General features: G+C 37.3%; 1 protein-coding gene across 1 annotated transcript in view; it reads left to right on the top strand.

The window, feature by feature from the left end:
- The first annotated feature begins 3,792 nt into the window (after nt 1-3,792).
- LOC150091599 (uncharacterized) overlaps nt 3,793-20,666 on the top strand; it is a 118,593-nt gene continuing 101,719 nt past the window's right edge. The window contains exon 1 of the mRNA XM_090384815.1: nt 3,793-3,960. Within this exon, the coding sequence (XP_090240941.1) occupies nt 3,927-3,960 (34 nt within the window). The 5' untranslated portion in view covers nt 3,793-3,926. The remainder of the gene's footprint in view (nt 3,961-20,666) is intronic.

Genomic DNA, 20,666 nt, shown 5'->3' with positions numbered 1-20,666 from the left:
AAAGGCAGAAGTATGGGGGACACAGAAGAGATTCCCCCAGGTGGTCAGTGAGGCATGCCCATGCCTCACCAGAAGGAAAGGTGGGGTAGCAGGGGGCGAGGCGACTGGTCATCTCGTCCTCCTGCCAGGAAGGGATATTAAAGGAGAGCCAGGCTAGTGCTTGGCTCAGGCCGCCAGAACAGCTGCTATTCGTCCTTCATTCAGATTTTTTGTCTATCTTCATGGTTGCTTAGTAGTCCATCTTTGGTGTTATGCACATTTTGGCTTCTAGCCATTATGTGGCTAATGTGCATTCAGGTCCCGTCTTCTTCTGTACAGGGCTTCAGCGAACTTTGAGAAGGCAATATATTCCTGTCTCCCATCCAGGAGGTGTTGTTCTCTATCTCTGGGCAAAAAAGTGATCCGAGTGATGAGTTGGCAGCGGAGGTCATCATAAAGCTGGCATTCATGCATGAGGTGGTGCCAGCTCTCCAGCTCTCCACAGCAGCAAGTAGGGTCATCTGTAATGCCCAGGGCTGTAAGTTTAGCCTTAAAGGCACCATGTCCTGTTAGCAGGAAGGTCGCGTGGAGTCCCGGCGTGAACCATGCTGGAGCCATTGGATAAAGTTTTCCAACGTTGGGGAAGAATCGTTTGGTGACTTCTCCCTTTGGGGAATTCTCCCATCTGGTTTGCCAGGTTTGCATGAGATGATTTGCAAGTCTCTTTTTCTCAGTCAAACGATTTGTGGTAGGATCTGCGTCGAAGCCGGCGAAGGTGCAGGCTCTTCCCTTGGAGAGTTCATATAATACTCCACATTTAGCTACTTCGAGGTCTAAAGGTAGGGTTCCCGCCAGCACCTGCAGCGCGTGGGTGCTAACTGTTCTGCAGGCCCGGGTTATAGCGAGCAGCATGGCTCTATGGATAGAGTCGAGGATTCTGCGATTTACAGCCATGGTGACTTTGGGGTACCAAGCTCCGGAAGCATAGGTAGCTATCGGCAGGAAGGCGGCTTTGTAAAACAGCTTGAGGGTCTTCTTTTTCAATCCCCAATCCCTTTTTGCGACTCTGGTGGCAGGGAGGTTGAGAGGCCTCCTGTCCCCTCCTCGCCACCCTTCTTTTTCTCTCCGGTGGACATGGGCATGGTCCACTAACATCTGATTGGGGTCCTCTTCTCTATTAACCCCATCTTTCTGCCTTTCGCCTCCCCCAGCCTTCAGTCTCCCTCCCCTCTCTATCTTGACGCTAGCGTACACGTCAAAATCTAACTTTGTCCAAATTACTTTTCACTCACATTTTGGCCCCTCAGAGTTCAAACGCTCTCCCCACGCAGTCGATTATTAAATAATCACTATATGTATATATAGATTTATTATTATTTTTTTTACTTTCTTTTTTTTTCAAGGTCCTAGCCACTGAAATCTCAGGAAATTAGGTGGCAGGACCTGCCAGAGTAAATACAAATTATTAGGTACCTGGTCTGTCTCCAACACGGAGATGGGGGGAACCCCTGGTGCCGTTAGACACTGAAAACACTTACACTTACTTACTAAGGGTAGTGTGGCACATTAAGGACAGTGGTGTCAACCACTGACTTTCGGCTCCAACCTAGCGGATTTTTTCTTTCTTTCTTTTTTTTTTTTTTTCCACTGAAATCTCAGGAAATTAGGTGGCAGGACCTGCCAGAGTATATATAAGCTACTGGGTTCCTGGTCTGCCTCCACGGGGCGTAAATGGGGCAACGTTGGTTCCCAACATTGGTCCAGCGGCTAAACGACCAGAAGAACAACGGTACATGACACTAAACGATCCAAGACCCACCTACTTTTAAATCTCTGGCATTTGCAGCGTACTGAAACACACCACAACGTAAACATCGCGGAGATGGGGGAAACCCCTGGTGCCGCTTGACCCTAAATACACTTACACTAAGGGTAGTGTTCGCACGAGAGACTACAACCAGACATGATCTTATATGACTATACGACGAGTACTGCAGCTTCGCTGCCATGTAGCCAAATAGCGATTTGTACCAGTTCCCTTGCCTGGTACCTTTCTTCCTCTCCACGGCAGGGGAAGGTGGATACGGTCTACCTGTCTCCTTCCTCCCTCCCCTGTCACGCCATATACTTTGCCTGGTGAGGCATGGGCATGCCTTAGTGACCACCTGGGGCTGTCTTCCCTATCCACTCCCTACTTCTGTCTTTCCCCCAGTGTTCTGACTAATACGCCAGCGTAAATCCCACACAATTAATCAAATTAACGATTTCTAAATTGCAACGTCAACCACATCAACCTCTCTTGGCTTTTTCTAAACTTAAGTGTTCCTTTTGATTTTTTTTCCTTTAGGTCCTAGCCACTGAAATCTCAGGAAACTAGGTGAAATAAAAGTAAAATAAAAGTTGTATTTGTGTGCCTGGTCTGCCTCCATGGGACTTAGTGTGGGCAACGGTGGTCCCCAACAGGGGCCCAACTGCTAAAAGGCAAGATGAACAATGGTGCAAAACACTACACATATACATTACCCACACACTTTTAAATCTCTAGCCTCAACAGTGTTCTGTGTCACACGACAATAAAAGCAACGCGGAGATGGCGGGAACCCCTGGTGCCGTTTGACAACTAACACACTTTACACTAAGGGTAGTGTAGAAGAAAAAGGACTTGGAAATAATTGTGCAGTAAGATATTAATTTCTCTGAGCAGTGCGCATGGCCAGCTAGGTTAGTTCCTGAGGTTTTGATATTGATATCCAGGAATTTTTCCATCGGGAAGAGGTGGTTATCTCATTGTATAAGGCTATGATAAAGCCACATCTTGTGCATAGGTCTGGAAGCTTCTTAGAAAGTATGCGGATCTGTGAAATAGGTGCATGAGATTAATAAGGGAAACAAATGAGTGCACGTACCAAGAAATGCTTCATTTCTGCAAATGGCAGTGTCTGAAACTAGGCACCTCGAGGAGATCTAATCAAGATGCATTAGGCTTTGAATAGATTGTGTAAGTTAAATGCTGTTGGCATCTTCTCTTTTGCTCAGACAACGCGCGCGCGCGCACACACACACACACACACACACACACACACGGGGACATAAATTTAAATTGAGGAAGGATTACTGCAGGATAGATTTGTGGAAATTTGCTTTCGGCCAGTGGGTTGTTGATTGTGATATTAGAGAGGTTCGATGGGTGATGTCTGAAGTGTTTTTTTTTTTTTTTTTGTTTTGTTGTTGAGAAAGATACTGATACATAAGAAAAATAAAGATAAAGGTAAAGTTGAGAAAGATAAAGATACTGTATAAGTTTGCATTCTTGCATCATTTGTACTAATATCATGACAAATAAAACTACTAATATTATGACAAATAAAACTACTAATATTATGACAAATAAAAAATGTGTTGTTCCAGATCTTACTAAGATGATGGAAAAATAGAACATACGTATTATTTCTGGGAGTTCCAACCTTTATTATTATTATTATTATTATTATTTATTTATTTATTTTTTTGTCAATATGTTGAAAATCATCCAGGAAAGTGCAAAGCATGTCAAGGCGCTGCATCAGTAGTTTAAAAGGCGAAGCTATGTTTTTTAAAGTTTAAATTAAATTAGCTTATTTTTGATTTTTTCCGTTCATTCATTTTATTTCATTTTAACTTATATCATTTTTTTTTTTTTTTGCTATTTCAATTTGGCTTAAACTGAAAAATTCTGTCCTATTTTCGGGCTTATTGAAAATTAACTTCTTAAGTTTCGAAACCAAATATAAGAGCACGTGTTGCACGTTGTTGTTTGAGTGGTGAAATAAAAGTTAATTCAATTAATGTACTCTTAACTGAATTAGCTTATGTATAATTTTGCAGAATGGAAATTATATTTATTCATGTTCTGTTGTTAACATAATTGAAAGTGTTAACGTCATATATAAATGAAATTATGTTGAGCGATGTACAGTCTGCATTTGTTGTGTTTGTCGAGAGGTTGGTAAAGAAATTTGTAAATTTGTTTTTATTAAATTTTATATTGTTTAACTTTTCAAGATATAAAATACTTTATATAGGCCCTATTTATATATTTAAAAAGAAAGGGTGCAAGAATATTTAATAAAATCTTAAATAGAAAGGGTGCAAGAATATTTAATAAAATCTTAAATAGAAAGGGTGCAAGAATATTTGCTGATGCTATCCGAGGTGGGTCGGAAAACTGCTAGCTTGGGGGGGGGGGGGGGGTACACAGACTAAAAGGTTAACAGTGGCTGCAGGCAGAGGCAAAAGTGATTCTTGCACTGTTTCTATTAGAATGAGCAGCAGCCTGGAAAGCAAGACAATGGAGATTTCCAGGACTGCTGGCAGTCATAGTGGAACAAGTAAATACATGGGTTGTGTTAGGATAACGAAGAGTAGGAACAGGTGAATGTATACTTGCATGTATCATGTACACCAATGCAAGGAGTATAATTAATAAATTTGATGAGCTTGAAGTGCTAATCAAGACACTAAAGGAAGATATTGTTGGGATATCAGAGATGTGGTGTCACATAGATATAAGCAGTGCAGAATTGGAATTTGGGGAGTACAATGTGCACAGGAAGGATAGACAGGATAGGAATGGAGGAGGTGCTATGCTGTTAGTTAAGAAACACAAAATCTAAGGGAGTGCATCCAATTGGTGCTGGTGGACAATGCAGTGTTGATGTTGAGTCTGTTTGGTGTGAAATAAGCACTGGGAAAGGAAAAATGAGAGTAGATGTGTGTTATAGGCCTAATGAATCTGATGAGTATAATGAGCAATTGTGCAGAGAAATAGTGGGCCAGTAAATCAGAATGTCTTATAATGGGAGATTTTAACTTTCCAGATATTGACTGGAACTTGTGGGTTGGTCACTCACACACTAGCAAGACTTTTGTGGATTTATTGGATGACTGTTTTCTACATCAACATATTTGAGAGACAATCAGAGGAAGTAATACTCTTGGTCTGATTATCAGCAGAGATTATTCATGCATTAAGATTTTGCAGATAAAGGAACCACTGGGTGACAGTGATCACAATGTACTGATGTGGGAATTACTTAAAGATGTAACTACCATCAGGCCTAAAGGGAAGGGCTTTTGCTTTCGTAAAGGTGACTACAGAGGTCTCCAACAGTTTTTAAGTTCTGTACAGTGGGATCAACTGATGATGTTACCAATGGTGAATTTTAAATAGAAAGCCTTCAGGGACTTAATTTTGTAGGCTACTAGGCTTTTCATTCCAACTAAGAAATACTGTTCAAGGTTGGGCCTAAATGGATGATAGATGAATTAATGAGGCTCGTGGCAGAGAAGAAGAATGTATGCAATGTGTATAAAGTATCAGGTGACACAGAAGCCTATGGCAGGTATAAACTAGTCTGTAATCAAGTCACAAAGGAGGTTAGGAAAGCAAAGGCAGATTATGAGAAATCTTTGGCAAAGGATACAAAGAAAAACAGCAAAGAGTTCTTTTCTTATGTAAACTCTAGAAGGAAAGGAATGAATCAGATTGTCCACTTAACATAGATGTGTTGACTATTGATGCTCAGGTAGCTGACAAACCAAATGAGTATTTTGCATCTACATTCACACATGAGGAACGTGCCAGAAGATTATCAAACGCTAACAGGGAGCTAATTGATTTTGTAATAACTGAAAGCAAAGTGGAGGAGAAATTGTTGAAGTTAAACATAAGGAAGCACCTGGAGTGGATGGGATCTTCTGAGTTATATTAAAGGAGACAGCAAAGGAAGTAAGCAAACTTTTAGCCATAATTATGAGAGCTTCCTTAGACTCAGGGGAGGTCCCCATGGACTGGAGGGGTACAAATGTATCACCAATTCACAAAGGGGGTTCAAATGGTGACACAAGTAACTATAGACCTGTTAGTTTAACTTGTGTTCCAGGGAAAATAATGAAATCACTGGTTAGTTTAACTTGTGTTCCAGGGAAAATAATGAAATCACTGGTTAGTTTAACTTGTGTTCCAGGGAAAATAATGAAATCACTGGTTAAAGAAGCATTGCAGGATCACCTAGACAAGACTGCAGTAATAGTTAAGACACAGCATGGGTTTGTTAAAGGGAGGTCTTGTCTGATCAATTTGTTTGGATACTATGATGTGGTCACAAAGAACTGAATGCCAAAAATAATTTTGATATCATATACTTGGATTTCAGGAAAGCTTTTGATACTGTTGCACATGGAAGACTGCTGTACAAATTGTAGAGGTATGGCATTAAGGGTAAGTTGCTACAATGGATAAAGGGATGGTTGAGTGGGAGACGACAGAGAGTGGTAATCAATGGACACTGCCCTTCGTGGACAAATGTTATTAGTGGAGTTCCCCAGGGTTCAGTGTTGGGCCCATTGTTGTTTTGTATATTTATTAATGATATTGATGAAGGTATATTAGGTTTACTGTCCAAGTTTGCAGTTGATACAGAGGTTGGCAGGGTTGTTAATGACAGCAAAGATAGTATGCTACTCCAACTGGATCTAGATAAGTTGGCGCCTCCGTAGCCAGGTGGGAAGGAGCAGCAGTGCATAGCACATGCTTCTTGATTAGACCGGGGTTCGAGCCCGTCACCACCAAATAAGGAGGATGCGGAAAGGTCAGGAAATGACCACCGCATATCCCGGAGCAATATGGCCTTTGTTGCTAATGCTCCTAAAAACCAAAAAAAAAAAAAAAAAAAAAAAAAATCTAGATAAGTTCGGAAAATGGGCTGCAAAGTGGCAACTGAAGTTTAACAAAAACAAATGCAAAGTACTGCATATGGGTAGCGATAACTGAAGAGAAAAGTACCACCTGTTTGGTACTACACTCAGGGAAGTGGAAAGTGAAAAAGAACTGGGGGTAATTGTGCAGTGCAATATGAAATTCGCTGAACAGTGCAGATGAGCTGCTAGGGCAGGTCATGGAGTCTTGTCAATGATATATAGGAATTTTGCTAGCAGGGACAGGGAGGTGATTATCCCGTTATACAAGGCAATGATCAGGCCACACCTAGAGTATGTACAGGTCTGGAGGCCTCATTTTAGAGAGGATGTAGAGTTGCTGGAATGAGTACAAAGAAGGGCAGCAAGATTGGTGAGGGAACAAAGGGGTGCTCTTACCAAGAGAGGCTTAAGTTCTGCAAATTGCAGTGCCTGGAGAGTAGGCACCTGCAAAGTTATCTGATTGAGGTGTATAAGGCCTTGAATGGGTTGAGCAAGCTGAATGCTGATGGGATTCTTCCGCTTGCTGAGACTAAGAACCTGAGGGGGCACAGTTTTAAATTGAGGAAAGATAGTTGTAGAATAGATGTGCAGAAATTTGCCTTTAGCCAGTGGGTAGTTGATTGCCGGAACAGGCCTCCATCTTTTTTTGGGAAAGCTAATAGCCTAAATAAATTTAAGGTTGAGCTGGACAGGCATTTGGAACGAATGGAGGGGTGAAATGGGAGGGTTTTTTTTTTGGTTGGTTGATGCTGCATAAACTTGCTTTCTTGCATCGTATGCCTCTACTAATGCTAAAGGGATTTGTAAAAAAAGTATTTTAATCATGAGAGTGCCAGTCAGTTTTCAGTTGGAAATTTTGACTGCCATTTGCATGTTCAGTGGTTGAATTTATGATTTTGATAACCATAGACAAAATTACAGAGGAATGTTGAATTATTATAATATTATTATTATTAGCCAAATGGTGCAAGGAAGCCTGAGGCTTATGGTGCACCAGGCAAAAAAAATTTGAGTTATCCTGAGAGAGAGAGAGTCAGAAATAGAAGGAAATCACCAAGAAAGAGAAGAATGATGATATCCAGCTCAGGACCCTGGGTGTGCCAAGCCCCTACTCACCAGATGTGAGCCCCTGGAATTATTATTTATTAATATTAGCCATATTGTGCAAGGAAGCCTGAGGCTTATGCTGTGCCAGCCAAAAAAAATTTCTGAATTACCCTGAGAGAGAGAGAAGTAGAAGGGAATCACCAAGAAAGAGAAGAATGATGACATCCAGCTCAGGACCCTGGGTACGCCAAGCCCATACTCACCAGATGTGAGCCCCTGGTTCTATCTAATTTAATTTTAGATTGGGCATAGTTCAGATAAAAATCGACTCCTTATTTTTGCAGTGTTCGTAATTGTTGATTTTTCTGCTCCTTATTTGATAACCAAACTGGTACTGTTAACAAATTTCTTCAATAATTTGGTGGTATTTATCATTGATGGATAGAACTATTCATTTACATTTTTATGGACATTAGAGCCATTTTTTTATGACATTCATAGATATTTTTGTAGTACTGGACAACATGATTAGGTGCAGGGCACTCACCCCAAGTATAAATAGCAGACTACAGCATGGGGATGAGTAAGTAAATATCTTTATTGCAGGCAGTGATTGGTTACAAGATTGCGTGATGCAATAATACCCACAACAGTGACAATGCTAGGGGTTTAACATTAAATAACTTATACAAGAAGAATTACTTAAAACATATATTAGGACATAAAATGTATAATTACATATTTTACATATAAAATTAATATTAACATGTGAAATGAAGACACACGAAAGGACGATGACAGTCACTCGGTTGAAGATGAAAGCTGGTCCCTGATGATGTGTCTTCTGTACGATTTGTCCTCTATGAACTTTTTGTAGCCCACATCTATCTCCTGGACGTTGTGGAGCATCTCCATGGGCAGGAATCTATCCCCTATTCTGAGCCTCCGCACCACAGACTGCAGAGAGGGGAGGGCTCTTAAGGGTTTTGGAGGGATCCTCCAATTGCACATCTGCCAAAAATTTGTCGTATTGACTTCACCCGCTATCATTTTAATTGACACAAGCAAGCGGAGGGCAAATATCCGTTTGGAGACTTTTCTGTAATTTAGAAGTTGGGTGATATCTGAAGTATGTATGAGTGGTGGCAGTTTATGCTTGAAGAGGACCCACCGAAGAAGCCAGTACTCATCAGATGCAATGGTTTTTAGCGTGGTTTTCGTGGCCGACGCCCAGATTTCTTACCCGTAGGTGATGGCTGGCTGCAGAAAGGCTTGTGGATAGCAGAATATAAGCTGGTGTTATATTATGTGAAAATGGTCTGAATTTGATTCTTCTTGGCAGCTTCTTAAGTTATGAAATACTTACTGCCAGTATGGAAAGAAATGTTTCTATATATTTTTTTTCGTACCATGATTAGTTAATTAGTTTAAAGTGAGTGTTGCATGTTTTTTTTTTTTTTTTTTTTTATAAAAACTGGATTTTTTTTTTTCACCTGACCCTCCAAACAAACTGATAATAGAATACACACACAGATAGTAGACATAATTTATAAATAAATAAATTTTTCTGTTTATACTCCGGCACGACAACCAAGTCAGTAGAGTTTACAATAAATCGTAAATACAAATATTTATCGTATTTAGTAGTCATGGGCTTGAACCAGGGTCCACTCAAGGAATGTGTGCTATGCACTCTCGCTCCTGACCACTGGGCTACGTCAGGCCTAACTAGCACCTTGTAGCTTTAGTTACATAAGGATATTTTTCAGCTGAACAATAAAGGGAGGACTCACTTGAAATTATTATTGTTATTAGTAGTGGCATATGATGCAAGAAAGCAAGCTTATAAAGCATCAAAAAAAAAAAAAAAAAACCCTCATATAATCTGCCCATCCCCTCTCATAATTTGTCTAGTTCTTCCTTGAATTTATTCAAACTATCCACTTCCACAACAATGGCTGAAAGTTTATTCTAACAATCAACCATGTGCTGGCTGAAGGCAAACCTCTGCACATCTATCCTTCCTCAATTTGAATTTATTTCTCCTCGTATTCTGAGAAAGAGGAGGAATGCCATTAGCATTGAGCTTGCACAATCCATTCAAAGCAATAAACAGCTCAATCAGTTCACCTTGCAGGTGCCTAGTTTTCAGAGGCTACAATTTGCAGAACTGAAACTCATCTTGGTAAGACTACTGCCTTTTGTTCCCTTCACCACTGTCATTGCTCTTCTCTGCACCCATTCCAGCAGATCTACTACATCCTTCCTAAAATGAGGCCTCCAGACCTGTATGCAGTACTCAAGATGCAGCCTGATCATTGCTTTATAAATGGGATAATTAGCTCCTTAACCCCGCTGGAAAAATTCCTGTATATTATAGACAAAACCCCTTGAACTGTCCTGACAGTATTGCTCAGAGAACTTCATATCTGACTGCACAATTATCTCCAGGTCTTTTTCATTTTCCACTACTCTGAGTGTAGTACCACACAGTTGGTACATTAATCTGTGATTACTGTTACCCATATGCAGTACCTTGCACTTGTCAATTTTAAACTTGATCTGCTTCAGCCCATCTGTCTAATATTTTTAGATCTTGTTGCAGTAGTTTATCCTGATTACTCATTAACTGCCTTGTCAACCTTTGTATGATCTGCAAACTTGGACCTTAAGCCTGATACAACTTCATCAGTATCATTAATAAATACAGGGTGTTTCAGTTAAACGTTTCAGAACTTCTAAGAGGGGTAGGGTACATCCTGACAACTCGAAATCATATAGCAATGTGGGGTCGGAAATGCTTTCCTGAAGCGGTGTTGTACACAGAAGCACCATAAAGAAAAGAGACCGTAAGTGAGAAATCGTTTTAATAATACATGAAAAGAAGCAAAAGGTACATGGATTAAAGTAAGTGTTCGAAGTTTCTTCCACGGGCTACAATGCACGCCTCACATCTCCGATGCATGGACATCCGAACATTCTGGAATACTCCAGGCGAATTTCGAATTTCTTCGGCAGCTACTGCGATTCTTGCAACCAGCTCCTCAGCATTGTCAACAGGGGTGTCATAAACTAGCGATTTCATATGACCCCAGAAATAAAAATCAAGACATGATAGGTCGGGTGACCGAGCAGGCCAACGCACGGACCACCACGTCCGATCCACTGTTGACCAAATGTGACATCCAGGTAGTTACGAACATCTCCGCTATAATGGGCAGGGGCTCCATCGTGTTGGAACCACATTGTCTGTTGCGTCGATGCAGAAATCTGTTCATCTCTCAAAAGTTGTGGCAATACTTGCTGCAGAAAGATCAAGTAGATAGGTCTAACCGAACCTATCTACTTGATAATCCATGTACCTACGGTAATCCATGTACTTTTGCTTCTTTTCATGTATTATATTAAAACGATTTCTCACTTACGGTCTCTTTTCTTTATGGTGCTTCTGTGTACAACACCGCTTCAGGAAAGCATTTCCGACCCCACATTGCTATATGATTTCGAGTTGTCAGGATGTACCCTACCTCTCTTAGAAGTTCTGAAACGTTTAACTGAAATACCCTGTATATAAAACAAGAATGGGCCTAGCACTGAACCCTGGGGGCTGCAGTAATAACATTAGTCCATGAAGAGCAGTGTCCATTTATAATGACTACCTGCCTTCTCCCACTCAACCATCCCTTTATCCAGAGCAGTAACTTGCCCTTAATGCCACACTGCTCCAATTTCTACAGCAGTCTTTTATGCAATTTGTACAGGAGTCTTTTATGTGCAACAGTGTCAAATGCTTTTCTGAAATCTAAGTATATTGACATGAAAATTATATTTTGCATCCAGTTCCTTTGTTACTGCATCATAGTATCCTATCAGATTGGTGAGACAAGATCACCCCTGGAACAAATCTATGCTGTGAGTGCAGTATAATTGCATTTCTGTCTAGATGGTCCTGTATTGCTTCTATAACTAGAGACTTGTTATTTTCCCTTGAACAGAAGTTAAACTAACAGGGCAGTAATTGCTCATGTCACATTTTGATCTCTCCTTTGTGAATTGGGGATAGCTTTGCACATCTCCAGTCCATAGGGACCTCTCCTGAATCTAAAGATGCTCTTGTAATTATGGTTAAGGGTTTGCTTACCTCCTAAAATGTAGAGTATTTTCAAAGAATTTTAAAAATAACCAAGCATAAGCATAGTTCATGTTCACAATGCTGAATTTTTGTAAATCAAGAGGAATAATTTCACTGTATTTGTACAAACAGAATTTCAAAGAGCAACACTGTGTGTGTGAAGTCCATTTCATTTAATTTCAGACTTTCTGGAAGTTGCTATTTGGCAACCATATTACCACATCAGCATGTGTCCATTCTGAAACTGTATAGCTATCACAAAAATTTTGCGGTGCCTCCTGTGTATTTAAAGATGCATATAGCTGAATTTAATAACATATTTATTAAGATTTCATTTTTTTGCAGTACTGTTTTCTGTATTAAAAGTGGAAATTCTCTGTATTTCAAAATGTAAATTGTTTAATTAAAAATGACTAAAAATATGGTTAAAACCACATCAGCAAGTCTGAACAAGCTTTTTCCTTTCAAAAAGAAAAAAAAAAAAAAAATTGCCTTTACCATCTTAACTTTTACTGTTTGAGAAAGAAGGATGGGCCTATCTCAGTTGTCTGATTGGGATCTTTACTTGTAACAATTTCAAATTTGAAATGAAATATAAATGATTTAGCAGGGTGGTGATTTAGGAGGTGATTATTCCATTGTATAAGGCAATGGTCAGACCACACCTAGAGTACTGTATACAGGTCTGGAGGCCTCATTTCAAGAAGGATGTAGAGATGCTGGAACGAGTACAGAGAAGGGCAACAAGATTAGTGAATGGAACAAAGGGGTGCTCTTACGAAGAAAGGCTTAAGTTTTGCAAATTACAGTGTCTGGAGACTAGGCACCGGCGAGGTGATCTGATAGAGGTGTATAAAGCCTTGAATGGTTTGAGCATGCTCAATGCTGATGGGATTCTTCCTCTTGCTCAGAATGATCACCTGAGAGGGCATAAATTCAAATTGAGAAAAGACAGATGTAGGATAGACGTGAGGAAATTTGCCTTTAGCCAGCGGGTGGTTGGTTGGTGGAATAGACTTCCATCCCTTGTCGTGGAAGTTGATAGCCTAAATAAGTTTAAGGCTCAGCTGGACAGGTATTTCGAACGAACAGAGGGGTAAAGTGGAAGTGGTTATTTTTTATTTATTTATTTATTTTATTTATTTATTTTATTTATTTATTTATTTATTTTTTATTTTTTTTTTGGCTGATGCTGCATAAGCTTGCTTTCTTGCATCAAATGCCTCTACTAATGCTAATGATTTTCTTAGAAGCAACTTTGTATATTTTATATATACAAAATTCAGACTAGTGCTGTCTTTTTCATGTAGTTGCCTCAGTTCCGATCATAATGCAAAACTACTTTCTCAGGAGTGTTAAAAGTTAACTGAAGGCTATGTGTGTGTATAATTCTATGGTAATCCTGCCAAGAATTTATAAAATTTAGTGTGTATAAAATTTATTTAGTCATATGCATAAAAATTAAATATATAGTTTAGTTAACATATCACATAATCCACTAACTGAAAAATTTTATGTATAATGTAAGTGTGTGTGTGTAAATATAAATCCTTCACTGTTCCTAAAATAAATTAGAGTATAACAGCAGAAACTGATCTACCATACAGTATTCCAAAAAAAAAAAGCTATATTACTGATTTTAAATGAGAATGAAACCACTTCACATTTTTGGTTTTTTTTACCTTGATTTGTTTAAGGCAGGTTCAGTCTTCTCATTAATTGTAAGTTAAATTTGTTTTATTGAAAATGTTTTAAAATGAACTGATAAAATATATGTATGCATGGCATATGTGCATACTATCTATTAGTTGCTTGATCATTTTGGATAATTGCTGTTCAGATTTTTGACACCCATTGTAATAATTTTCTAGGACTCGGACATTTTTCACTATGTACAATTTTTTTAAACGAGAATAATATTTATGTATATGAATAGGAATACACATTTTTTATTCATATACAAAAACTGATACCATCTTGATCTTCTATAGTAATAATATCAGAGATGCATAATAAATATTTAGAACCATATTGAAGATGCTGATTATAATTTAATATGCACCATTGCTGGATGATGAAATTAGGCATCTTTCAGCTTCAGTATGATGCACTATTGCTGCTGTCCCTCATCCAACTCATAGAAAGCACATTTGAAAGTTGACATCATATCCTCTGAATCTTGCTCTGGGAATGACAGCAATTTCCTGAACCAGCTGTTAGGATAGGGACATTATAAATATATGGCACTATACTTCTTATATGAGAAATTCCTTTTATTATAAAGTACCATACAGCTTGTGGTGATAGCATAGAAACTTGAGAAATCAATGTTATAATAAAGAATTCTGTCTGTGCCCTGTCTAATAAAAAAAAAAAAAATAATAATAATAAATGGGGTAAACCCTTTGGATTAAACTCTACATTGTAAATTCATTCAAAGTGTGAACTTGTGGCAATTGTATCTAGTAATTGGTAAAGTATTACTTACGTTCGCTTTCAGTACAAAAAAATCCTTATCTTTATGACTAGAAAAACAAAATAATTCAAACTGATTGCATCATGGTAATTTGTTTTTATTATAGATACATATGAAGTATATTTTCTTTTTATTTTAAAGTGCATCAAATATCAAAATATATATAACTGTTAATGTTTTGTGGAATATTTTTTGAAACACTTGTGGAACACCAGTGGTCTGTGGAACACTGGTTGAAAAACACTGCCTTAGTGCCTTGTCTCAAAGTGGGCAGGGAGATACCTCCCCACCTTTGAAATCTTGCATTATACAACCAGTACATAACTTTAGTTGATACAAGAATACTATCATGTGTGTATAAATTTAGAACAAATTACTAAAAGGTTATGGTTAATAAGAACTGTAAAACAGAATATTCTTCACTGTAGATTTAGGTATTCTGTTATTTAGAGATGTAAATTTGTACAGTTTTCATAATTTTGTATCACAACTTGTGTTACAAAATAATAAAAATTAAAACATAATCACTTCTTATTGAGAATGAAATTGTAAGAAAAACTTAAAATAATTTCATTTTTATAATCATAATAATGCCAATTATTATTTCCTGAAAGTATGGAAAATAAATAATAAAAATTTATTTTCCACAAAAAAATTAATTTTTCTGTATTGATTTTTGTTATATTACCATACTTCTACTTTATTATTTTACTTTATATTACTTTATTATTACTTTCTACTTTATTATTTTACTTTATATTACTTTATTTTACCATACTTTATTATTGGCTGCAGCTATAATAAATAAAAAAAAATAAAAAAAATTGTGTGTATACCCTGTATGCACGAAAGATATTTTATATGTAAACATCTTTGACGACACCTACTAAATTTCGAACAGCTAGAACTGAAATCATGAATAATGTAATTTATGCTCACGCCCACACTTACTCTACTGAATCAATGTTAGTGATAAATAGGATATACATGCCAGTGCTTACTCTACCGAATCAACATTTAGAAGAGGTTAGGCCAATAGCCTAATTATCCATTTGATTGTATCCATTTGTTGAATAGTATGATCGCAACAGTACAAGTATTTATATTGTTACAATCATACTATCATGTTGGATCATGTTACTCTGTCATGCTTTGTCACAAATTACACATGCAGTGCTAACGAGTTCTTCAAGAACAGTATCCACGCTTAATACGCTATTGAAACTATGACTTGGCTTAGGATCTCAACGAGTACAAGTGCGAGATTGTAGCGCTGCACATTCCATTTTCGCAATGAGGAAACAGAGGGGCTCACATCTGGTGAGTATGGGCTTGGCACACCCGGGGTCCTGAGCTGAATATCATCATCCCATCTAATCTGTGATTCCCATCTACTTCTCTCTCTCTCTCTCTCTCTCAGGGTAACTTGGAAATTTTTTTGGCTGGTGCAGCATAAGCCTCAGGTTTCCTTGCACTATATGGCTAGTAATAATAATGATGTCAGAGATGAAATATATCAAGATCTACGACAACAACGAAGAGCTCATACTAGATCGTAAATTGTATGAATCTGACTTGGACATTCACAAAACGATTGAAATATGTAAGATGGTGTGTCAAGACAATGACGACGGTGACCCTGATGAAGCTTGCGATAATGACCTGCATAGCCTTGTAACACGACTGCGAGAAGACCCCTTTCAAAACTTTTACAGTCATCCAAATGGTGAGATGAATGAGGATCTAAAGCTCGCCATGCTCAACCAACTCAGTGCAATTGCAAAGAAATGCAAAAACTTGATGATCAATGAAGACTTCTGCAACTTAATGGTGGGAATGGCTAATGACAAGTAAAAGATTCTATTCACACATGTAATTTTGGGTCTGTTATCTCACAATCGCAAACCTATTCAAATATTCTTGACCGGCCCAGCTTGTTGAAATATACAACTGCTTCAGTAACACAGTTACTGAAGCCTACATTACATGCGCTTCAACTGGCAAGGCTGAAGCACATCCAAGATTACTGCTCTCAAGATATCCATTTCCCTGTTTACCAAAAGGTTTCTGCCACGGGTAGCAATGGTTAGCCTAAAACCACCTAAGTGGTATGCCCTGAATCATAAACGTTTTTCTGCAACCAGCTGGTTTTGCCACCTCTGAGCACATTCAAAAATCACTTCCCATGATTCTTTGCTTTAAATACTTTTCTTTACTTTAAATTTTGCAAGATATCTATTTCTCTGGTTACCAAAAGGTTTCTGCCACGAGTGGCAATGGTTAGCCCAAAGCCACCTAAGTGGTATGCTCCGAATCATAAACATTTTTCCCCAACCAGCTGGTTTATGCCAGCTCTGAGCATATTCAAGATCATCTCCCATGATCCTTTGTGTGATCTCCTTTCCCGACTTTGTTTTTCTTTGTTATGAAACAGAAATGATGCCAAATGATGTCATTTTTGCATCACAAAATCATGACAAGTTGATTTTACTACCATCTGAAATTTAGTAGGTGCTACCAAAGATGTTTACACATCAACAAAAAAAATTATTACATCAGATTTTGATCAAAGAGGACTGAAATCCATGATTATTAAAAATGGCTTTGAAATTCACTGTGATTCAATGGGACATTGAATCTTTTTTGAATTGAAATATATGAAATGAATTGAATAATTTCATGTACTTTTAAATAAAATAAATTTAATAAATTAGACTATCTAGGTTATTATTTATTGAAAAACACGTTGACCAAATGCTATTATCTATATATTTCTACTTTTTTTTTCCAGTGCTGCAAAAGCCCGTGGCTTTGTTGCACTATATGGCTAATACTAATGCTGATACTAAAATACAGTTTTGGTATAAATTTTACGATATATTTTTTATATTGTTTCCAAATATATTATTAAATTCGAGAGAGGCTGCTTCTCAATTCGGCGCAATATGGCCTAAGTAGCCCTTGCACCTGAAAACACCACCACAACAACAACAACAGCTTCTCAATTTTATTTACGCAACCGGTGAAATACCACCACTTTGCTTATTGGAGTCTTGAAGTGGTGAAACCCATGTTTAGTCTCTAGAGCCAAGTTTCCGGCATCCCCCCCATCCCCTCATACTTCTCCTTCAACCCATGCACGGTACTAAGTACTATAGGTTTTGATACCTTTTGTGTTTGGGGGTTTCATAAAAAAAAAAAAAAAAAAAAAAACTAACTTGAAAATTATTTGGGAACATTTGGTATATAAATTTATTCAGTTCTATTGTGGGATGTAAGAAAAATATTTAGGGAATACTCATTAAGATTAATGCATTCAGTGCCAATTTCCTCCTTCCAGATTAAACCATCTGTGTGCAATAAAATCCCATTACAATGAACTTTTTGTGAGCACATGAATCATTTCATTGTATTTAAATTTTGTTCTAACAAACATTGCAGAAAATTATTTCAAAAGAATCATTATTTGTACAGTTTAGTTCTTCTGCACTTTTCTAATATATATATATATATATATAAATAATTTCAGCTTTAAAATCAATAATAAATAAAATGATGAAATATGCATACTACAAAAGTAAGAATATTTTGCTTAATATATTTTTTAAAACAATTGCTTAGTATCATTTTGAAAGCATATTTTATTTATAAGAGATAGCATGCATTCAGTAATGCAGTACAGTAAAAATATGAGTATGGTTACTTTTCACATGTTAATTTTTGTTTTTAATATTTAACTTTTTGTTTTGTCTTGCATTAATATGAAAATTCAACTTTAGCTTAATCAAAAATTGTACCACAAGGATAGCCACATATTTTCAATTCAATCAAGTAGATGGAAAATGTAGTAAAGAATGTGATAATGAATTCTTTTGCTCATCTTTTAAAATTTGTATTTTTTTTCTTCACACAAATGCTTCCATGTCCCAGTGCCATTCATAATTTTCCAATGAAATTTTTCTTTTGTTGTTCTTCCTCATTTTAGGAAGGATGTAGATTTACTTGAGCGGGTACAGAGAAGGGCAACAAGATTGGTGAGGGGAATGAAGGGATCCTCTTACCAAGAGAGGCTTAAGTTCTGTAAATTGCAGTGGCTGGAGACTAGGCACCTGCGCGGTGATCTGATTGAGGTATATAAGGCCTTGAATGGATTGAGCACGCTGAATTCTGATGGGATCCTTCCACTTGTTCAGATTACGAAACCTAAGGGGGCATAAATTAAAATTAAGAAAAGACAGATGTAGAATAGATGTGCGGAAATTTGCCTTTAGCCAGAGGGTGGTTAATTGCTGGAACAAACTTCCATCTGTCGTTGTGGAAGTTGATAGCTTGAATAAATTTAAGGAGGAACTGGACAGGCATTTGGAGGGAATGGTGTGATTTTTTTTTTTTTTTTTTTTTTTTTTTGGCTGATGCTGCATAAGCTCATACATTTGCTTTCTTGCATCACATGCCACTACTACTACTACTACTACTAAATCAGTACATTTTAATCATAGGTGGACTTTTTAAAATAATTTGTTGTACTAAATTTTTCATCAAAATTATTTTGCTCAAACAGGACTTAGAAAGCATTGATTATACTGGTAATTGGCTGGGACCTGGAGACATTTTTGTTATATTGAAATTTTTGTTAAAACATTGTAATGGGATTTTACTCTACTGCATTTTAAAGATACTTTATGATATATATATATTTTGTTTTACCAGATGTAGTCACAAGAGTAAGGAATTTAAAATATGTACAGAAGAGTAGTAATTTACTCCTTTTTTTTCTTATTTTTTTGTTAGTTGTTGGTGCATTGGCTTCTGTGGCCATAATGCACCTCCCAAGGTTTTTGCGCTACTCTGATTCAAGCCTGAGGCGGGATTCGAACCCGCGACCTTTGGGTTGCCAGGCAGGCACTTTCCCACCTGGTTAGCCCGGTCGGCAGTAATTTACTAGAAAATAAAATAAGAGATGCAACGTCATGTGGAATTCTGGTTTTGTTTTGCATGGTCTGTAATGCTACTTGATCCAAAATGTAAACCTATTTTGATAAAGAATTGTTACTCTATTCCTGCTTCTTCACTTAACTATCATTGAAACCCAGGCAAAATGTAATTCTAGCATCTCCTCAAATGTACTTCTCCCTGGGTGTTTTCGTCTTTAAATATCACATATATAGGTCATTATTGATTTTGTTAAATTTATGCATAATCAAACTTTAACTTCTCTTTATGTTAGTTATATTGACCCTTGAATGGTAATGACAATCATGCAAATGTTGGTGGTATGGATATATAAAAATTTTGTGTATATTAATATTATTCAGCAAAACAGGTTTCAAAGCAGTCTTATTCACAAAATTTACAATATACATGTTACTTTTGTACTGCTTATTACTATCCTTAGTATTAAAAAAATTTAATACTCTGGATGAAGTTTTTTTCTTGATGTTTTCCTCAAAATGGTTATAAGGCATTCCAGCAATGATAGAATTTCAACTCCTAATGTATTTTCACTAGCCAACTTCAGGTTCTTCCTTTTTTCTTGCCTGCTTTTACTGCTGTAGTTCCTTATGAAGCCCTAATATAAATTTTAACAACCTGCCACTAAAATTATGTAAAATAAGTGTAGTACCTTACTGACCGTAATTTTAAAATCATAGACCACAATCAAAACAACTAGAAACTGAGATGATATTACTAACTGATGGAATGTTACACTTGCCAAAAGGGTGGGGGCTGTCATTGACAGCTTTGTGAAGAAATGGGTGGGGAATGAATGTTGTTTTGCAAATTGCAGATTATATTTAATTACATTACCATTTTAGGATTAAATTGGGCCTATGCTATGTTGGTCTTCTGGATGATGTAATCCCCCCCCGACCTGAGACATACAAGATCAGTATGTTAGTCATGTGTTGCCTCATAATATGTATTCATTTTTCTCACCAGTAAGCCGATATTTATTTTTTGCTTGCTATTTTGAAATGCACCATCCATTCCTAATTTGAGTGAAGGCATGTTTTTAAAACTAGAATTCCTTTCCTTCAAAAAAAGGTATGGTTAGTTTTTCTCAGCAGTTATATCAGGTATAATCATCCCTTGGTCACAAAACGTACCACAGTATATCCCAGAATAAGTATACCAAAGTTCAGCAACCCTGCATTAGCTGTTGTTGGTGGCAGGACACTGACTGTATTGTGTTAGTCTGACCTTGGTTATAGCTGAAAAATGTGAAGTTCGTTTACTAGCGATGCCTTTCACTGTTCTAGAAAAGGCTTTTATTGTAAAGCATTATTTTCCTTC

The sequence above is a fragment of the Mastigoproctus giganteus genome, chromosome 1 (assembly GCF_048544385.1).
Source record: "Mastigoproctus giganteus isolate SK-2022 chromosome 1, ASM4854438v1, whole genome shotgun sequence".
NCBI lineage: Eukaryota > Metazoa > Arthropoda > Arachnida > Uropygi > Thelyphonidae > Mastigoproctus > Mastigoproctus giganteus.
Note: the sequence above shows the minus strand (reverse complement) of the source record. Positions and strands in the feature narration are given on the sequence as shown.